General features: G+C 38.3%; 1 protein-coding gene across 1 annotated transcript in view; it reads right to left on the reverse strand.

Moving 5' to 3' along the window:
* Positions 1 to 21,719, reverse strand: part of FAXDC2 (fatty acid hydroxylase domain containing 2) — a 56,937-nt gene that overhangs the window by 10,200 nt on the left and 25,018 nt on the right. Inside the window, exons 3-5 of the mRNA XM_077137492.1 lie at positions 2,231 to 2,278; positions 338 to 429; positions 100 to 203 (exon numbers count right to left, since the gene is read on the reverse strand). Of these exons, the coding sequence (XP_076993607.1) occupies positions 100 to 203; positions 338 to 429; positions 2,231 to 2,278 (244 nt within the window). The remainder of the gene's footprint in view (positions 1 to 99; positions 204 to 337; positions 430 to 2,230; positions 2,279 to 21,719) is intronic.

Genomic DNA, 21,719 nt, shown 5'->3' on the forward strand with positions numbered 1-21,719 from the left:
TAATGAACCAAAAAGTCCCCAAATAGAAAAAGAATAGAAGAAGAATGAAGCTATAATCATATATCCAAACCCTAAGAATTGATGATCTGGGAACCTCACCTATAGTGAAAAGGATCCACTCCTTCCCTTCAAACGTAGACAGCAGCCTCTCCCACTGGACTTGCCAAAAGTAGCCAGAAGCACCCCAAAATTTCTGCAGATGCCTTGGAAGAAAAATCGTTTAGGTTACTGGGTGAAGACTGGTGGTGGGTGAACAGTTCTTCACTCCATACTCTGCTCCCAGACCACTGCCACACTGCCCCAGGTCCCAGATTAAAGCTGGGCCAAGTCAACTCACCATGTGAATGAGTTCCAGAAGGCTATACACAACAGAAGGCTGGAGCCCAGGATGACAGCCGTCCTCTTCATGGATCCCCAGATGTGTCCCTCCTGAGCCGGGATAAGAAAGCATCAGGCCCCAGCAAGTTGCCTCCTGCTATTCTAGCCAGATCAAATTAATGGCATAGCAGGAGTGATTGTGCAATCAAGATCTCAACAACACCCATATCAGCTGACCTCCCACATTCAGTGGGAAGATCTTCCTTATCAAGCACTCTCTGGCTGTATGTGGGTTTGTTTATGAAAATGCAAGTTCATAGTTGGTAGAGGAAAGAGAACTAGCCTGCCTCCAGAAAAACCAGCAGTGAATTTTGCATCTCTCAGAGAAGAATAGCCAAGCCTTTCAGCTGCTGTAGGAGTTTATCACTGGTCCTCTTGGCTAGGGGAGATGCTCATCATCACTTTGGAATTACCTGGGAAGCTTTTTTAAAATCCTGAGGTCCAGGCTCCTCCCCAACCCAATTACAAGGTAGGACCTGGGCTCCCCAATGGGCAGGCAAAGTTGAGAACAACTGTCATAGAGGATCTGTAGGATTCTTGATGAGGAAATCTTTTCCCAGCCACAGGGACTTCACTGTGTTCATATTTTCCCATCCCCATCACCCTCTTGCCCTTAAAGAAGAGTGAATAAACACATGTTCTGACTTTTAACAATTCCTCTACCTTCCAGCAAGATTAGCCTGGGCTGCCAGCAGGACAGACAATTAGTGGTTCTAGAGGTAAAGAACAAACCACTGCAGTCACTGGGAGGACCTTCTACATTCTTCTCCAAAGACCTAAACTAGAGCTCATCAGAAGCCCAATGTCCAAACAAGAAGGCCCAGAATGGGAGGAGAGCACAGCCTGCGACATGGATCACCAATTCCATTCTGCTATGTCCAGGGAGCTGACCTATAGGATGTTTAGATGCTTTAATTCACACTTTTGATATCTAAGAGGAGCACAGCTATGCTTTCATTGCACCGTTCTGAGCAACCTGAATCTGCACCAGATTATTTTTCCCAACATTATGGAGTCACACTTTTGATCAAAAGAACAACAACAACAACAACAGATTATTTTCAATGGCCAGACAGCTGTGTTTCTCAAGATCCTGAGCTCTGGAAATGAGTTCTCTCTTTCTGTCTGTCTGTCTCTCCCTCTCGGGCTTAATTGGCCAGATCAAGCAGAACTTGTTTTTACATGGTCCATTCAAAGGTCCCAAGACTTGCAGATGGACTTTTGTATTTATTCCTTTTTTAGGCTTCTGAGTGCACTTTTCAAGAACTTTTCTAGATTCACTGGAAATTTTTCATCTTCTGAATTTAATAAACCAAACTAAGTCAGATTTAAAAGCCTCATTTTCATGTACAGAATTAAATATTTTTCCAGGGAGAGAGTTTTTTTTTTTTTTTAAATCCCTCCAGCAGCCCAGAAGAAGGGAATATAAACAGGACAAAGTTCTCCCATGAGGTGCAGGATCTCTCGGGGCAAAAGTTAGGTGAGGTCAAGAGCTGGGAAGCTCCAGTTTCTAGCCACCACACCCCCGCCCCACCCCAGACCTCTATTTTGCCCAGAGTAGTTACTGAAAAGCGGTTCCAAAAGCCTGAGGTGAGGGCCTTCTAAGGGCTACAGGCAGACAAGAGAGGATGGGAGGACAACTATCAGTCTAGGTACCATCCGCTTTGTCATGTGGGCAAAGGGCCTTTAGTTATAAGGCAATTTGGAGTCTGCTCAGCTACTGAAAAGAGTACACACATCACCCTGTGCCGGCCTCCCCGAAACCTTGGGGGAGACATCTGGCCACTGCAGATATGGAGATAGTCACCAGTTACATTCTCACTGGCTTGGCAAGTGGGATGCTGGCACTTACCTGCTTTGACTTTTCATTATTTCGCATACTTCCAGCTTCTCCCTTCATCTGGAATGAGAGAGCAGAGGTGAGCCTGAATGAATTTCACTTGCAACTAGGGAAGTCAAGGTAAATGACTACTCATTAAAATCACTTGGGGAGTTTAAAAACCTCCTACCTGGGCCCTACCTCTAGAGATTCAGATTGAACTGGTCCGGAGTGGGGTCTGGGCATCAGTAATATGAATCAATGGGGATTGGAAACGGGACTTTTGCCTTTCTGGAATTGGCTTTCCAATAGATGGATTGTGTTGGATCCTGTAACTCTCTACCCCGGCACTACTACTCTCTCTAAGTCAAGAAATTTCGTCCTTTCAATCCCCACTATACCTTCCTCTGTGGCCCTGAGGAGCTGTGAGCCAGGGCTCGGCCCCTGACTTGCTCTGACAGCTTTCTAAACCTCTGTGAGGTCCAGTTACCATACACATGGGCTGGGTTCATAACCCTGATTGAAATGGAAGCACTTTATAAACTATTCAACATGATGCAAATGATGCACGTCTTTATATTCAGAAGTCACAAACAACTTTCTCAAGGTCAAATCTCATTTGTATTTATTCACTTTCTCATTGAGTGACCTTGGACAAATTATCCTCTCTGAACCTCAGTTTCTTTAGCTATAAAATGGGAATAACAGTCGTGCCCACCACTTGGGGTTGTTTTGAGGGAAATCTTGGCGAGCATCAATGTGATCTCTGCTGGTAAGCGGTCAGCCACCAGGCAGGCTGTGTCTTATTTATCTGCATAGCCTTCTCCGGGCCTTCACATAGGAGCTGCTCAGAAAATATGCAGTAGGTAAATCAAGAGGAGGATTTGCTTACTAGGCCAGTGCTTTCTCCAGATGTGCTTCAGAAACCTCTACATCAGAATTACTTTGGGGCTTGCTGAAACACAGATTTCTAGGCTATTGTCCAAATCAGAATTTTTTAGTATTGAGTTTAGAAAACTGCATTTTAAATTTGTTCCCCAAGGTGGTGCTGAGCCTCACTAAAATTTGACATTATTTGCCCTAGGGTGGCAGTGAGAAGGGAGGGCTTTACTAGCAACCCACACCAGATAGGTTGGGTTCTGTGGGTTGGTAAAGGTAATGGCAGGAGGGCAAGATGAGGACTGGTTATCACCTGAAGTTTGGGGGACAGAGGTTGGCTATAAAAAAATGCCCTTCTCACCTACTCTTGACTTCTATCCCCTCTTCTTCTTGGCAAAAATAGAAGTTGAAAATTTGGATTGCATCAAGACAGCACTTACCCAAGTCTCACAAATGGAGAGGTATCATCAACATCCTGATGAAGTATAACTCACCTAATATAATCAACAAACCATGATTTATTGGGGAACTACCCTATATGAGTCTCTGTGTTGGATACTGTGTGGCATACAGAGAAGCATACTGCCTTTACATTGCTTACAGTCCAGCTGGGACCACACCTAGCAATACAAGAGAGTAGATGAAGCCTAGTGACCTAGAAGAGACGAAGGTGGAGAGGAACTGGGGTAGCACATGCCTATTAAAGTCCACATCATCAGTCAGTGCAGTTAGATAAGAGAAAATAAGCAGACATAAAGATTTGGGAAGGAAGAGATAACACTATCATTATTTTAAGATAATATGAATATATACTGGGAAAATCCAAGAGAATCAGTTGTAAAACTATCACACACAATAAGAGAGGTCAATAATGTACAAGGTATAAAACTAAAGTTCAGAAATCAGTGTGTATGTGTGTATGTGTGTATATATATATATATATAACTAGTTAGAAGAAACAATGGACAAGAACATTAAAAAAGAAAAAATGCTAAATTAAATTAAAGTATTTAATGCTAAATTTATTAAAGTAATAAATTTAGCAACACACATGCAAAATCTATATGAAGAAAACTTTACTTTTGAAGAACACAAAAAGTGGACATGACCTCAGCTTCTTCATTTTAAAAATAAGTGGATTGTTTAAAGAGCTACCAAGGCCTTTTACAGCCCTGCCTGCCACCCTCTGACTGTGACAATCTTGGTATCATTCTTATGCTCCTTAATCTTAGACACAGCTGACGTCTGCAAAAGACATATGGACAGAGCAAACTCTATGGATGTCAAATACAGCAAATGTCTAGAGTGACCTCCCAAATCCAATCTGACTTGGGATATTCCATTCAAGACTCAGCTCCTCCAAAAACCCTTCCAGTACTTCTTCAACCTATGTTGTTCTCTTTTGTATGAAATCTTTAAGTATTTAGAATAAACTATGACCATTTCAAAATTTTTTTTTAAAAGTGGACATGAATAAACACACTGTGTAATTAGATGGGAAGACCCAGCATTAAAACGGCATCAATTTTCCCTAAATTGATTTATAAATTCAGAGTTATCTCAATACAGATACTAACAGTTTTTTTTTCCCTGGAACCTGAAAAATGATTCTAAAGTTTTTAAGTAAAATTAGCTGGGAAGCTCGGACTCGCCATGCCGCTGTCGAACCGCACGAACTGCATGGCGTCCTACGTAGCCGACCGTGATGTAGCGGGAATCCCCGCAGTTGGGCCGGGATACGGCGTGCTTTAAATATTTCATACCAGTACTTCTGGAGAAGATGGCGGCTTAGTAAGATGCGCGGGTCTTAGTTCCTCCTCCAGAACAGCTACTAAAGAAACAGAAACTGTACAGAACAGCTCCCGGAGCCACGACAGAGACCAAAAAGACAGTATACCCCATTCTGGAACGGCAGAATCAGCTGGGAGAATCCGCTGCGGTGAGATCCCTGAAGGGCGCGCGCTTCCCTGGGCCGTGGCGGCTGGCGGCCGGAGCCCCTCCCTACCTCCTTCCCGGGCCAGCTGGGAGATTTGGACAGGCGGTCCCCTCAAGCTGTGGCGGCCGGCGGCCCCCCCACGCGTGTATTCCTGGGCCGGCTGGGAAATTTGGAGCAGCACTCCCCCAAGCCGCTTCGGCTGGTGACCCTCCCCCACAGCGAGAGTCTTCCAAAGTTAAAGGAGCCACAGCATCTTTTACTGGTGGGATGCGCAGAGAGACGAGCGCCACATACTGGGCAGGATAAGAAAAACAGAGCCCAGAGATTTCACAGGAAAATCTTTCAACCTGCTGGGTCCCACACCCAGGAAATCTGATTAAATGCACAGATGCCAGCAAAAAATAACGGATCACGCCAGGAAAATTGAAGATATGGCTCAGTCAAAGGAACAAACCAATAGTTCAAATGAGATACAGGAGCTGAGACAACTAATTCTGAATATACGAGCAGAAATGGAAAACCTCTTCAAAAACCAAATCAATAAATTGAGGGAGGACGTGAAGAAGATATGGGCTGAACAAAAAGAAGAAATAGAAAGTCTGAAAAAACAAATCACAGAACTTATGGGATTGAAGGACAAAGTAGAAAAGATGGAAAAAACAATGGATACCTACAATGGTAGATTTAAAGAGACAGAGGCTAGAATTAGTGAACTGGAGGATGGAACATCTGAAATCCAAAATGAAACAGAAACTATAGGGAAAAGAATGGAAAAATTTGAGCAGGGGATCAGGGAACTGAATGATAATATGAAGCGCACAAATATATGTGTTGTGGGTGTTCCAGAAGGAGAAGAGAAGGGAAAAGGAGGAGAAAAACTAATGGAAGAAATTATCACTGAAAATTTCCCAACTCTTATGAAACACCTAAAATTACAGATCCAAGAAGTGCAGCGCACCCCAAAGAGAATAGACCCAAATAAGCGTTCTCCAAGACACTTACTAGTTAGAATGTCAGAGGTCAAAGAGAAAGAGAGGATCTTGAAAGCAGCAAGAGAAAAACAATCCATCACATACAAGGGAAACCCAATAAGACTATGTGTAGATTTCTCAGCAGAAACCATGGAAGCTAGAAGACAGTGGGATGATATATTTAAATTACTAAAAGAGAAAAACTGCCAACCAAGACTCCTATATCCAGCAAAATTGTCCTTCAAAAATGAGGGAGAAATTAAAACATTCTCAGACAAAAAGTCACTGAGAGAATTTGTGACCAAGAGACCAGCTCTGCAAGAAATACTAAAGGGAGCATTAGAGTCAGATACGAACAACAGAAGAGAGAGGTATGGAGAAGAGTGTAGAAAGAAGGAAAATCAGATATGATATATATAATACAAAAGGCAAAATGGTAGAGGAAAATATTATCCAAACAGTGATAACACTAAATGTCAATGGACTGAATTCCCCAATCAAAAGACATAGACTGGCAGAATGGATTAAAAAACAGGATCCTTCTATATGCTGTCTACAGGAAACACATCTTAGACCCAAAGATAAACATAGGTTGACAGTGAAAGGTTGGGAAAAGATATTTCATGCAAATAACAACCAGAAAAGAGCAGGAGTAGCTATACTAATATCCAACAAATTAGACTTCAAATGTAAAACAGTTAAAAGAGACAAAGAAGGACACTATCTACTAATAAAAGGAACAATTAAACAAGAAGACATAACAATCATAAATATTTATGCACCAAACCAGAATGCCCCAAAATACGTGAGGAATACACTGCAATCACTGAAAAGGGAAATAGACACATCTACCATAATAGTTGGAGACTTCAATTCACCACTCTCATCAATGGACAGAACATCTAGACAGAGGATCAATAAAGAAATAGAGAATTTGAATATTACAATAAATGAGCTAGACTTAACAGACATTTATAGGACATTACATCCCACAACAGCAGGATACACCTTTTTCTCAAGTGCTCATGGATCATTCTCAAAGATAGACCATATGCTGGGTCACAAAGCAAGTCTTAACAAATTTAAAAAGATTGAAATCATACACAACACTTTCTCAGATCATAAAGGAATGAAGTTGGAAATCAATAATAGGTGGAGTGCCAGAAAATTCACAAATACGTGGAGGCTCAACAACACACTCTTAAACAACGAGTGGGTCAAGGAAGAAATTGCAAGAGAAATTAGTAAATATCTCGAGGTGAATGAAAACGAAAACACAACATATCAAAACCTATGGGACGCAGCAAAGGCAGTGCTAAGAGGGAAATTTATTGCCCTAAATGCCTATATCAGAAAAGAAGAAAAGGCAAAAATGCAGGAATTAACTGTCCACTTGGAAGAACTGGAGAAAGAACAGCAAACTAACCCCAAAGCAAGCAAAAGGAAAGAAATAACAAAGATTAGAGCAGAAATAAATGAAATTGAAAACATGAAAACAACAGAGAAAATCAATAAGACCAGAAGTTGGTTCTATGAGAAAATCAATAAGATTGATGGGCCCTTAGCAAGATTGACAAAAAGAAGAAGAGAGAGGACGCAAATAAATAAGATCAGAAATGGAAGAGGAGACATAACCACTGACCTCACAGAAATAAAGGAGGTAATAACAAGATACTATGAACAACTTTATGCTAATAAATACAACAATTTAGATGAAATGGACGGGTTCCTGTAAAGGCATGAACAACCAACTTTGACTCAAGAAGAAATAGATGACCTCAACAAACCAATCACAAGTAAAGAAATTGAATCAGTCATTCAAAAGCTTCCCAAAAAGAGAAGTCCAGGACCAAACGGCTTCACATGTGAATTCTACCAAACATTCCAGAAAGAATTAGTACCAACTCTCGTCAAACTCTTCAAAAAAATCGAAGTGGAGGGAAAGCTACCTAATTCATTCTATGAAGCCAACATCACCCTCATACCAAAACCAGGCAAAGATATTACAAAAAAAGGAAACTGCAGACCAATATCTCTAATGAATATAGATGCAAAAATCCTCAACAAAATTCTAGCAAATCGAATCCAGCAACACATTAAAAGAATTATACATCATGACCAAGTAGGATTCATCCCAGGTATGCAAGGATGGTTCAACATAAGAAAATCAATTAATGTAATACACCATATCAACAAATCAAAGCAGAAAAATCACAGGATCATCTCAATTGATGCAGAGAAGGCATTTGACAAGATTCAACATCCTTTCCTGTTGAAAACACTTCAAAAGCTAGGAATACAAGGGAACTTCCTTAAAATGATAGAGGGAATACATGAAAAACCCACAGCTAATATCATCCTCAATGGGGAAAAATTGAAAACTTTCCCCCTAAGATCAGGAACAAGACAAGGATGTCCATTATCACCACTATTATTCAACATTGTGTTGGAGGTTCTCGCCAGAGCAATTAGACAAGAAAAAGAAATACAAGGCATCAAAATTGGAAAGGAAGAAGTAAAACTATCAGTGTTTGCAGACAATATGATACTATATGTCGAAAACCCGGAAAAATCCACAACAAAACTACTAGAGCTAATAAATGAGTACAGCAAAGTAGCAGGTTACAAGATCAACATTCAAAAATCTGTAGCATTTCTATACACTAGTAATGAACAAGCTGAGGGGGAAATCAAGAAACGAATTCCATTTACAATTGCAACTAAAAGAATAAAATACCTAGGAATAAATTTAACTAAAGAGACAAAAAACCTATACAAAGAAAACTACAAAAAACTGTTAAAAGAAATCACAGAAGACCTAAATAGATGGAAGGGCATACTGTGTTCATGGATTGGAAGACTAAATATAGTTAAGATGTCAATCCTACCTAAATTGATCTACAGATTCAATGCAATACCAATCAAAATCCCAACAACTTATTTTTCAGAAATCGAAAAACCAATAAGCAAATTTATCTGGAAGGGCAAGGTGCCCCAAATTGCTAAAAGTATCTTGAGGAAAAAAAACGAAGCTGGAGGTCTCACGCTGACGGACTTTAGGCATATTATGAAGCCACAGTGGTCAAAACAGCATGGTATTGGCATAAAGATAGATATATCGACCAATGAAATCGAATAGAGTGCTCAGATATAGACCCTCTCATCTATGGACATTTGATCTTTGATAAGGCAGCCAAGCCAACTCACCTGGGTCAGAACAGTCTCTTCAATAAATGGTGCCTAGAGAACTGGATATCCATATGCAAAAGAATGAAAGAAGACCCGTATCTCACACCTATACAAAAGTTAACTCAAAATGGATCAAAGATCTAAACATTAGGTCTAAGACCATAAAACAGTTAGAGGAAAATGTAAGGAGATATCTTATGAAACTTACAATTGGAGGCGGTTTTATGGACCTTAAACCTAAAGCAAGAGCACTGAAGAAAGAAATAAATAAATGGGAGCTCCTCAAAATTAAACACTTTTGTGCATCAAAGAACTTCATCAAGAAAGTAGAAAGACAGCCTACACAATGGGAGACAATATTTGGAAATGACATATCAGAGAAAGGTCTAGTATCTAGAATTTATAAAGAGATTGTTCAACTCAACAACAAAAAGACAGCCAACCCAATTACAAAATGGGAAAAAGACTTGAACAGACACCTCTCAGAAGAGAAAATACAAATGGCCAAAAGGCACATGAAGAGATGCTCAATGTCCCTGGCCATTAGAGAAATGCAAATCAAAACCACAATGAGATATCATCTCACACCCACCAGAATGGCCATTATCAACAAAACAGAAAATGACAAGTGCTGGAGAGGATGCAGAGAAAGAGGCACACTTATCCACTGTTGGTGGGAATGTCAAATTGTGCAACCCCTGTGGAAGGCAGTTTGGCGGTTCCTCAAAAAACTGAATATTGAATTGCCATACGACCCAGCAATACCATTGCTAGGTATCTACTCAAAGGACTTAAGGGCAAAGACACAAACGGACATTTGCACACCAATGTTTATAGCAGCATTATTTACAATCGCAAAGAGATGGAAACAGCCAAAATGTCCATCAACAGAAGAGTGGCTAAACAAACTGTGGTATATACATACGATGGAATATTATGCAGCTTTAAGACAGGATAAACTTATGAAGCATGTAATAACATGGATGGACCTTGAGAACATTATGCTGAGTGAGTCTAGCCAAAAACTAAAGGACAAATACTGTATGGTCCCACTGATGTGAACCGACATTCGAGAATAAACTTGGAATATGTCATTGGTAACAGAGACCATCAGGAGTTAGAAACAGGGTAAGATAATGGGTAATTGGAGCTGAAGGGATACAGACTGTGCAACAGGTACAAAAACTCAAAAATGGACAGCACAATACTACCTAATTGTAATGTAGTTATGTTAAAACACTGAATGAAGCTGCATCTGAGCTATAGTTTTTTTTGTTGTTTTGTTTGTTTGTTTGTGTTTTTTGTTTTTTTTCTCTTTTTTATATATTTTTTCTATTTTTAATTTTATTTTTTCTCTATATTATCATTCTATATCTTTTTCTGTTGTTTTGCTAATTCTTTTCCTAAATCGATGCAAATGTACTAAGAAATGATAATCATACATCTATGTGATGATATTAAGAATTACTGATTGCATATGTAGAATTGAATGATTTCTAAATGTTGTGTTGGTTAATTTTTTTTAATTAAAAAAAAAATTAGCTGGGAAAATGCCAGTAGAGAAGAATAGCAGTAGAGAGAGGGAGGAATACCAGGTCTACTACCTATAAAAACATATTAAAAGCTTTTGCTAAAATTTTTTTATAAACATATTTGTTTTAGCAAAATATGTTTCTTCCAGTTATTAAAAAGTTGTTGCATTTAAAGTAAAAGAATAGACATATTTAACCCGAATTTAAAGAGTACTTCTAATTTGAGTTGGTTCAATTTTATCTTTATTATTATTTGTTGGTTGGTTTTAAAACACTGGCCAAGTTTTTCTGAAACAGTTTCATGGAAAAGAAAACATGAATGTTGTACAAATTAACCTCCTTTTAAAATGTAGTCTTACAAGAATTGGCTAGAAGGAGAATCATTAGAATGTGTTTGAGAACTTAATTTGAAAGTAAGAAAGGAAAAATCTTTCTGAGAGTCTTAATAAAATTGATATTTAACAAACAGAAATTAACAGTTGCTCTTATTTTATAATGTGATGTTGCAGAAATTTTCTAGGTATTGAAAGGAAATTAAAAAAAAATCAGTGAGGACTCCACACGAGTAGTCATTAGACTACTATATAAAAATTCCTATGTTAAACTTAAAAGCTACTGAACACAGGTTAAAAACCAATTGAATTTCTATTTAGATAGCAAAAATGAACAAAACCACAAAAAATGACATTGTCCATTTTATATGCTGAATGAAGAGTTTGGCCATGTAAAATTATTAAGTAAAAATACTTTTATTTTTATGCATCATAAGTCATTACATACAGAAATAAAAACCACTTTGAATTTAAAAAATTATTCTACATAGATTGCATAATTCTTTGGTAGTAGAGTTTTGATCTAACTTTTGAGGAAGATATTTCATATGCAACAAATTAATGCTAGTTCTGTCAAAAACATCTACGAAAATATGTCCTTCACACTTTTACATATCCTGCAGTGTTTTCTGGAATTTCCCAATGTATTTGGAAAGTACAGCAAGCCAAACACAAATATTTGTAGACAAACAGTTGACATAGATAGCGTTTCCTCTGCAACTAGAGTGCAACATATCTATATATGTGAACACAAGGACTATTTCAGAATCGAGAGACATAAATAGCAGCTCCAGTTCTTTAAATTATACTTGATCACAGAGCAACAGGTTTCTGTGACAGAACATTATTGCATGTCAAAGCAATACTTTGTGTCAACACGACCTGGTCATTTGGAGGCTCCACATTGAGTTCAAGGCTAGCAGCAGCATCTGCCACTTTCTGAAGCAACACAATCTCTTAATCTCGTGGATTAGGGTAGTAGTGCTACTTATTGTGTCTTCCATTTGTTGGGCCATCGGTGTTTCAAACTGGTATTCAAGTTTGTCCATCCGAGCAGAAATCTTTTCTCCTGTTTCATACTCCTCATGGAGCACCCACATACCCATCTAGAACTGCCTGAGTAGACTTGACTTTACTCATTGTTACTACAATTTTAACTCTGGCTGCCACAACATTGACCCCAGCCCTTATTCTCAAAAAGAAATTGCTTGGTTTCTCTGAGGGATTGTCTTTCCAGCATGGATTTTTTTTTCTCCCAGCTAGGGCTCCAGTTCCTCGATCTTGGACACAAGTTTCCCCAGCTGTCCATTATGCCTGATGGTGCTCTTCCGAGACACTGCAAGGCATAAAGGGCACATTAAAGTATTTGCATCAGCATGCTTCTCTGGTAAATTAATGCAGTGGAAGTTATCTATACTTCAAGTACATAGGTTTCTCAAGGAAGTCCAGGTAGCCAGGATATCTGATTGCTTCTTCAAGATGTTCAACCATGCATGTTGCCTATTCATGGACAAATGAACAGGGTATTGGGAGCTTCTGTGACTTGAATGCACTTGTTTCCTTTAAGTCTTTCCCACTTTACATGCAAAGAGTTAATGTGCCCTAATTTTATGCCATTTCTAGTGCTGGGCAATGAGCACACAGAACAAAAGAGGTCAAGGTCCAACCTTAAAAGAGATTTGAAATAGGAGTTGGATGAAAAACTCAAATCATCCTTGAGCTTTGCACTGAGGAGCAAGAAGGGTCCAGACTCAACAGGACTGCCTAACTTCCCCTGCAGGTCCTGCCTGGCTGGAAGGTTAACCCACAGCAGGTCTGAGAAGCTTAAGGAGTCAAGGAGGGCTCAAAATTTGCCATCTTCCAGAGCAGCTCTGTTTAATACAAATAAAATAAAGGGCACACATGTAACTTTGAATTTTCTAATAAGTGCATTTAGGAAAAAAAAAAAGAAAAAGGTAAAATAAATGTAAGTAGAATATTTTATACCCAATATATTAAAAAAGGATATAACATCTACATATGGCACCAGCCACATTCTGAGTGCTCCGTACCTACATACAGCTAGTTGCTACCATATTGGACAGCATAGTTATAGATCAGTGTTATCAGAGAAATTTGATTGGACATTTTTTTTCAGGATATCTCAGATTATACTTTGGTTAATAAAAATAATGAAATAATTCCCTTCTCCAGGTTGGATATTGAAAATTAAATCTATCCCACTGGTCCTAACTGAACAGAGAGTCAATGTGTGACAAAATCAATTACATGTTGCCAGGCAGACAGTTGGTATTCTATAAGTAATGGTTTGGTTATGGATGTCTAAACTGTCTATCCTGCTATCTCCTACCCATACTTATATAACTTGAGAATTAAATACTTTATTTAAGCTTTCCTCCCTTTTAATCCTCCACTTGCCTCCAGGTGTTTTACACAGTGAGCTCCGTTCTTGTGTATGGTGCTTTTATTGGAGAGTTTCTCTCCTCTCACCTGTTCACCTGTCCAGGCCTCTTTAATCCAATATTATTTTGGAACTTTATATCCTGGGAGGATATTTTCTAATTAACAGAAACACATTGTATTGACTTCTAGTGGTTCTCAACCAGGGACAATTTTGCTACGCAGTGACCTTTTGGCAATGTTAGCAAGGATTCTTGCAACTTTTGTATATTCTCCTGAATGACACTTTAAATCTTGGTCTTTCTCAGCCTTTTCTTCTTTATCACTTATTTTGGCATTCCTATTATCTTGCAACACATTTCAAGTGTTCCTCCATATTTAAAATGGTCTTGTGAGAGATGACACCATGGGAAGTGACAGCCTGGTACAGTGGCATGGACTTGGTGCTCGACGACCTACACTGGCCCAGAGTTGTAGGTGTTTGCTTGACTTTGCTTGATATCTCACTATCTGTTTTATTGCAAAGCATTATTAATTAAAAGTGTGGTACCAGCCCATTAGCCGGCAGATATATATATGATAAGATTAGTAATTTAGTAGCTAGTAAAAATAAATCAATACAAACGGACTTTAAACTGAACAGATGCTCAGCCTCTCTCATAACAACAGAAATAAGAATGAAAAGTAGGCTAAGACACTATTTCTCTTTGCAGAAGAAATAAAAAATGTCCTCATAGATTGTGGTAGTGAATGCATAACTATGTGATTATACCGGGACCATTGATTGCTTACTTAGGATGGATTGTATGGTATGTGAATAAAACGGTTTTAAAATTAAATAGAAAGATACCAGTGCTAGAGAAAATATGGAGAGAATAATGTACCTATTCAGTGTGGTAGGGCAGTAGCATGCTGCAGCCCCCTGGAGGGCAGTGTAGTGGTATAAGCTTGCCATATGACCCTGCAACCCCATTGTTAGCTATATACTTGGAAGAACTGAAATCAGAAACATTAATGGACATTTCTACACTGGTGTTTATGGTGGCAGTGTTCACAATTTGCAATGGAATAAGATGGCCTAAGGGTACATCGACTGATGAACAAAAGGGTGAATTGTGGTGAATACATACAATGGAATACTGAGCAGCTGCGAGAAGGAATGAAGTTGGGAGGCGTGCAACTAGGTGGAGAACTTTGAGGACAGTATGTTCAGGGAAATAAGCCAGAAACGAAAAGACAAATATTATGACATCTCACTAATATGGACTAACTATTATGTGCAAACTCTGAGAATTGAATTTGAGAGCATGGGTTATTAGGGGAAGGTTTATTGTAAAGGTTTCTAGATTGTAAGCTCTTACAGCAGTCATATCTATTCCTGAGTTGTAACTGCTGTTTCTAAATTCTGAGATGTTGAGCTCTTTCTGTGTATGTGTATGACCTGGTTATTCCCTGGAATTTCAGTTATCTCTGTGACACCTGAGACTCAGAGTTATAATTCTGCAACTTTGAAAGTCAGTATTATCCCTACAGCCACTGTTTAAAAAGCTGCAAAAGAGATTAGACTGCAATTAGAGATATGAATGAAGCTGATCTTCTTAGGACTAAGGTAAATCAGACTAAAAGGTAAGGCTTATATTGACTGTGTTTTAAACTTCAACTTCTGTGTGAGACTGAAGGAAGAGATGTTTATTTTGTGCAAAATTTATATTTTCTGTAACACACTATCTAATTTAATTTGTATGGTCAGTTTATTCCAACACCATAATTACATGGGATCTTGACTAGAGAGTTAGATCTTATTGGTTTGTACAAGTTAGTGTGATGCCCCAATACATCCCAGAGTAATCTATGCAGAAAAACAAAAAAGTATTTGCAAAGTCCCCTTGAGGGACTGGAGGAAAATGTAGAAATAGTAAACTTCACTACCTGAGGAACTCCTGATATTCTTGCAAGCTTTGGGGACTACTAGTTTAATGGGCCAAGCCCTCAATCTTGGGGCTTGCCCTTATAAATCTTACTTCTGAAAGGAAACGCTAAGCCTACTTACGACTATTCCAAAGAGTCACACACACCACCATCTCACCCCGAGAACCTCTTTTGTTGCTCAGATGTGGCCTCTCTCTAAACTAACTTTGCTGGTAAATTCACAGCCCTCCCCCAGGGTTGTGAATTTCCCTGGCAATATGAGACATGACACCCAGGGATGAGCCTGACTCTGACATTGTGGGATTGAGAAAGCCTTCTTGATCAAAGGATTGAAGATAAATGAAACAAAATAAAATTTCACTGGCTGAGAGATTCCAAATAGAGCCTGCAGGTCATTCTAGAGGTTATTCTTATGTATTATATAGACATCCCTTTTTAGTTTTTACTGTATTAGAATCGCTAGAAGGAAATATCTGAAGCTGTAGAACTATAATCCATTAGCCTTGCTTCTTGAAGAAGATTGTAACTATATAGCTTTTACAGAGTGACCTTGTGATTGTGAAAACCTCATGACTGACATTCCCTTTATCCAGTGTATGGACTGATGAGTAATAAAAATAATAAATAAATAAATAATAGGGGGGATAAGGGTAATAGGGTGTTCTTTTTATTTTTAATTTTATTTTTAATCTTTTTTTTGAGTAATGAAAATGTTAAAAAATTGATTGTGTTGATGAATGCACAAATATTTGATGATCCTTTGACCCACTGATTATGTATTTGGATGATTATATGTTATGTGAATATATCTCAATAAAATTGCATTTAAGATTTAAAAATTTTTTTAATGTTTTTTTTGATTGTGAAATATAACATATACACACACAAAAAAACCCCAATAAATTTCCAAGTACTTTTTAACAAGTAGTTATAGAACAAATTTTAAAGTTTGGTATGGGTTACAGTACCACGATTTTTCATGCATTTAAGAATTTAAAAATAAAATAATTCTAAAAAAAAAAAAAAAAAAGAAAAAGAAACTCTTTCTCACTCACCAGAACAGCAAAAATCCAAGTTTGACCACATGCTCTGCTAAGGAGGCTGAGGGCACTTTTCATTATATTTTCTTTCTTTCCTTTTTTTTTTATTTCTAAAACAATCTATATTGAGATATAACTCACATAATATACAATTTATTCATTCAAAGTTTATAATTCAGTGGCTTTTGGTATATTCAGTTGTACATCTGTTCTAGTTTGCTAGCTGCCGGAATGCAGTATACCAGCAACGGAATGGCTTTTAAAGGGGGGAATTTAATGAGTTGCTAGTTTACAGTTCTAAGGCTGAGAAAGTGTCCCAATTAAAGCAAATCTATAGAAATGTCCAATCTAAGGCATCCATCCAGGGAAAGATACCTTGGTTCAAGAAGGCCGATGAAGTTCAGGGTTTCTCTCTCAAGTGAGAAGGCACATGGGAACACAGTCAGGGCTTCTCTCTCGGCTGGAAGGGCACGTGGTGAACACAGCATCATCTGCTAGCTTCTTCTCCTGGCTTCCTGTTTCATGAAGCTCCCAGGGAGGCATTTTTCTTCTTCATCTCCAGAGGTTGCTGGCTGGTGAACTCTGCTTCTCGTGGCTATGTCGTTCTTCTCTGCACTCTCTGAATCTCTCATTCTCCAAAACGTTTCCTCTTTTATAGGACTCCAATAAACCAATCAAGACTTGACTAAATCACATCATCCAGGGAGATGATCTGATCACAGTTTCAAACATACAGTATTGAATAGGGATTATTCTACTTTTATGAAATGGGATTTTGATCAAAACATGGCTTTTCTAGGGGGCATACTTCCTTTCAAACCAGCACAACATCCACAACCACATTCAATTTTAAAGCATTTTCATTACCCCAAAAAGAAACCTTGCACCCCTTAGCTGTCACTCCACAACTCTCCAGCCCCCTCAACCGTAGGCAACCACTAACATACTTTCTGTCTCTATAGATTTGCCTGTTTTGACATTTCACATATATGGAATCATATATGTGGTCTTCCGTGACTGTCTTCTTTTACTTAGCATAATGTTTTCAAAGTCCAATCTTGTTTTAAACTGTATCAGTACTAATTTATTTTTATTGCCAAATAATATTCCACTGTATGGACATACCACATTTTATTTATCTGTTTGTCAGTCTTTGGACATTTAGGTTACTTTGACTTTTTGTTTATTGTCTGTAATGTTGCTATGAACATTTGTGTACTAGTTTTTGTAGGTACATGCTTTCATTTCTTTTGGGTATATACTCTGGAGTGGAATTGCTGGACCATATGATAATTCTGTGTTTAATTTTTGGAGCAACTGCCAGACTGATTTTCACAGACATGGTATCAATTTATATGCAATATATGAAGGTTCCAATTGTTCCACATTCTCGCCAACACTTACTTTTTTTTTCAATAAAGCTATCCTACCTGTTGTAAAGTGGTATCTCATTGTAGTTTTTATAATAACTAATGATATTGAGTATCTTTTCAGGTGTTTATTGGTCATTTGTATATCTCCATTGGAGAAATGTCTATTCAAATCCTTTGGCCAATTTTTCAATTGGGTTATTTGTCCTTTTATCATTGAGTTATAATTCTTCATTATATATTTGGGGTATCAGTCCCTTCTCTTATTAGACATATAATTTGCTAATACTTTCTCCCATACTGTGCATTGTCTTTTCACTTTATTAATGATATCATTTGCAGCACAGAAGTTTCCAATTTTGATGTAGCTCAACTTATTTTTTTGTTGCCTGTGCTTTTGAGTCGAAGATAAGAAATCATTACCTAACCCAAGGTCATAAAATTTAAGTCGATGTTTTCTTCTAAGATTTCTATAGTTCTAGCCCTTATATTTAGGTCTGTTGTCCATTTTGAGTTCATTTTTGGGTAGGATGTAAAGAAAGGGGCCCAATTTCATTCTTTTATATATGTTATCCAGTTGTCCCAGCACCACTTGTTAAAAAGAATATTCTTTTCCCCACTGAATTGTCTTGAGATCCTTGCCAAAAATCAATTGAGTAAATAAATTAATGAAGTGATCAACCAATGAAAAATGAACATGTCTGTGATGGTTTGGCTCATGTGTCAACTTGGCCAGGTAATGGTACTCAGCAACCCTTGGCTAACTGTTATTGCAAGGATATTTCATGGACTTGAATTATCAGTAAGTTTATTACATTTATGGCTTATTACATCTACAATCAGCTAAGGAGAGTGTCTTCAGCAATGAGAGACATCTAATCCAAGCATTGAAGGCTTTAAAAGGAGAAGTGATGACTTCAGCAGTCAGAAGAGAGAGCTTTCATCTCTACTTCATCCAGCCAGTTTCTGCTGGAGGACACATTGAAAACTTTTATTGGAGTTGCCAGCTCGCAGCCTGACCTATGGAATTTGGACTTGTGCATCCCCACAGATGCGTGAGACACTTTTATAATATCTTATAATATTTACAGTTATCTCCTGTTGGCTCTGTCTCCCTAGAGAACTCTGATTAACACAATGTCCTTTGAAGTCTATTTTCTCCATGGTCATTGAAATAATCTACTTTATAGTTTATTCTCCACCAAAAATCCAGCACTCGTACCCATAAAAGTATGTTGCAAAATGATAAAAATCCTAAGACATATGAGTAAATGGAGGGAAATACAATCAAAACTAGAATAAGCAGCATAGGAAGTAGAACTGGAACTGATTTTTCTTTTTTTTTTTTTAATCTACTTTTATTAAGCCTTTACTATATGCTAAGCTCCAGGTTAGGTATGTTACACACATTGTTTAATTTAATCTTTGTGATGGTTAAGTTCATGTGTCAACTTAGCAAGGTTATGGCGTTGAGTTGTTTATCAAGCAAGCACTGGCCTGATTGTTACTGTGAGGTATTTTGTGGGTTTATGTCAGTAGTCAGTTGATTTTATCCATGGCTACTTATATCTACAAGGTGATTACCTTCACAATGAGAGAAGTCTCATCCAGTCAGTTTAAGGTTTTAAAAAGAGAACTGATTATTTCAACAGTCCGAAAGAAGAATTTCTATCTGTACTTCAGCCAGGTAGCTTCTCCTGGGGAATTGCTCAAAACCTTCACTGGACTTCCCAACTTACAGCCCAACCTATAGAATTCAGAGCTGCCAATTCCTCTGGCGGTGTGAGCCAATTCTTATAGCAAATCTCTTAGTATTTACATATAAAAATCAATTACCATAAATGTACTTTTTTATATCATAGAAATGTTGGACCATATGAATGTATTAGATATTCAAACTTTTGGTTTTAGAAATAGATACTAAAAATAAGATGACAAATTCTTGTATCATCCTGTAATCCCTTGGAGACAGCACTTGCCCAACCCGGCATCACAGCCCTAATAGCACTGACGGCAGGCATACCTGTTCAAGCGGTTTGGCCCATGTTAACCTATTCGCTGTTCCTATTTGATAGAGCTACAACCTGGTGGTACAGGAGTGTTACATGACCAGGGTAAAGCAATATAGACAAAGGGAGGCCAGGCTGGGTTGTGTATCACTTATTTCCCTCTCCAAGGATATTCTATTCTTTCTTTGTATTTTTATACTTGGTTTAATTATTTTAGATGCATGTCTATCAGCTTGGATTTCAGGTAACATTGCTTCTCTGTGTGAAATGTGTGACCCACATTTCTTATTGTTTATTTAGATTGGGGTAAGGAAGAGAGTAATGACCTATAAACCACCTTCAAATGTTAGAGGAGTTAGAACATCAGACTGAAATGATAAGCTCGCTGCTCACTATCCTCACTGTGAATTACATTACAGCAGGAGAGATGGGACATTTAATGCCCAGTCAGGGTGACAGCATCTGACATAAGGCACTGGGATGTTTGGTGTGGTATAGGAGCAACCTCCACTTGGAAGAGAATGGAATTTGGCCACTGTATAGAGAGTTCAGGGCTTTACCCACACCCCTGGGCCTGCTTCTTCCACCATACCCCTCAACACCTTCAGCTTCATCTAATGCTGGGCTGACAATAGAGGAACCTATCGTGACTTGTAAGTGTGGAGTTTTTGCCTCAAAGTGAATTCTCAGGGAAACCAACAAAATAGAATTGTAAACCTGTAGGCATTCACTCCTTGTTTTGATACAAAATGGCAGCTGGGACTCCTTCACATATCTCAGTGGTAGGGGGTGCTCAGTAGTCGTATTGTGTGTGACTTGAGGCTTCCAGAAGAAGGATAAATGGACAAGCATTTCAGGATGGGAAATCTCAACTCAAACCCATTGTAAATAACCCTGTTTGGCAACTAGGACAACAAACATTACTTAATAAACTGGGATTATAAGGATCTTCAAGAATTCTCCTTCAAAAAGCATCTTCTCCATTTCCAATGTCTTGAGCAATTAAAAGTTTGGCCCATATCTTCAAAGTGATAAGGACCCATTCAGAGGAGCCATCCCTTCATATAGTGATAGGATACTGGAGTGAGACAGGGTCATTTTCAATCTGGCAATTTGTCTGCTGCCTGGAGTCCCAAAAGGCATTGCTAATAAGCACTAGGATAGGGTTAGAGACCTTTGGGAGCTAAGTCTGTCAAGTATTTTAATGACAAGGAACCAAGTCAAAGGAAAGTCCTCAAGTTGGGAAATAGTTGGAGATCTAAATGTCTGCACAGCTTTCCTATCATGTAAAGGTAAATCTATGATGGATTTACCCTTTCAGTATTTGCTAGGAAATGTGAAAGGATCCATTGATTTTGTTGTGATAGCCATCCTGCTTGGGAAGGATGTTGAGGGGATTTTGGTTTGTTGATTTTTTAAGCTTCTTGGACTGTTTGTGCTATGCCATGCCACATGAACTTCACTTAGAAGTCTTGTCCTACCCACTACAATTACCTTATCATCATCCTGAGCTTTCCAAGCTACAAAGACATGGTCTTTGATATATAAGAGTGCATCCATTCTTTCCATAACCATTTATGAAGGACATATTATGTGCAGGAATTGTGATAAGCTCTGGAAATGCCAAGATGAATGAGAAACTCAATCTAGATACATTAGCCCATCAATCCCAAGTCATATTGAAAGTCTCGGTTAAAAGTCTGTGCCAGAATTTCCTAATATAACTTATGTAGATAGTTTGATTGAACGCCATAAGTACTTGGAATCTCAGGTAGGATATGAGATTTTGTTGGTTTGTCCAGAGTGATGCCCCGATGAATCCCAGAGTGATTCAATCAGTGAGTGGAAAAGTAGTTGCAAAGCCCCCTTCGGGGAGTGGTGAGAGTGGGGAGAAATTCAACTTCTCCAAGTTGAATTCTTGATATTCTCACAAGC

This window comes from Tamandua tetradactyla, chromosome 20 (genome assembly GCF_023851605.1).
Source record: "Tamandua tetradactyla isolate mTamTet1 chromosome 20, mTamTet1.pri, whole genome shotgun sequence".
NCBI lineage: Eukaryota > Metazoa > Chordata > Mammalia > Pilosa > Myrmecophagidae > Tamandua > Tamandua tetradactyla.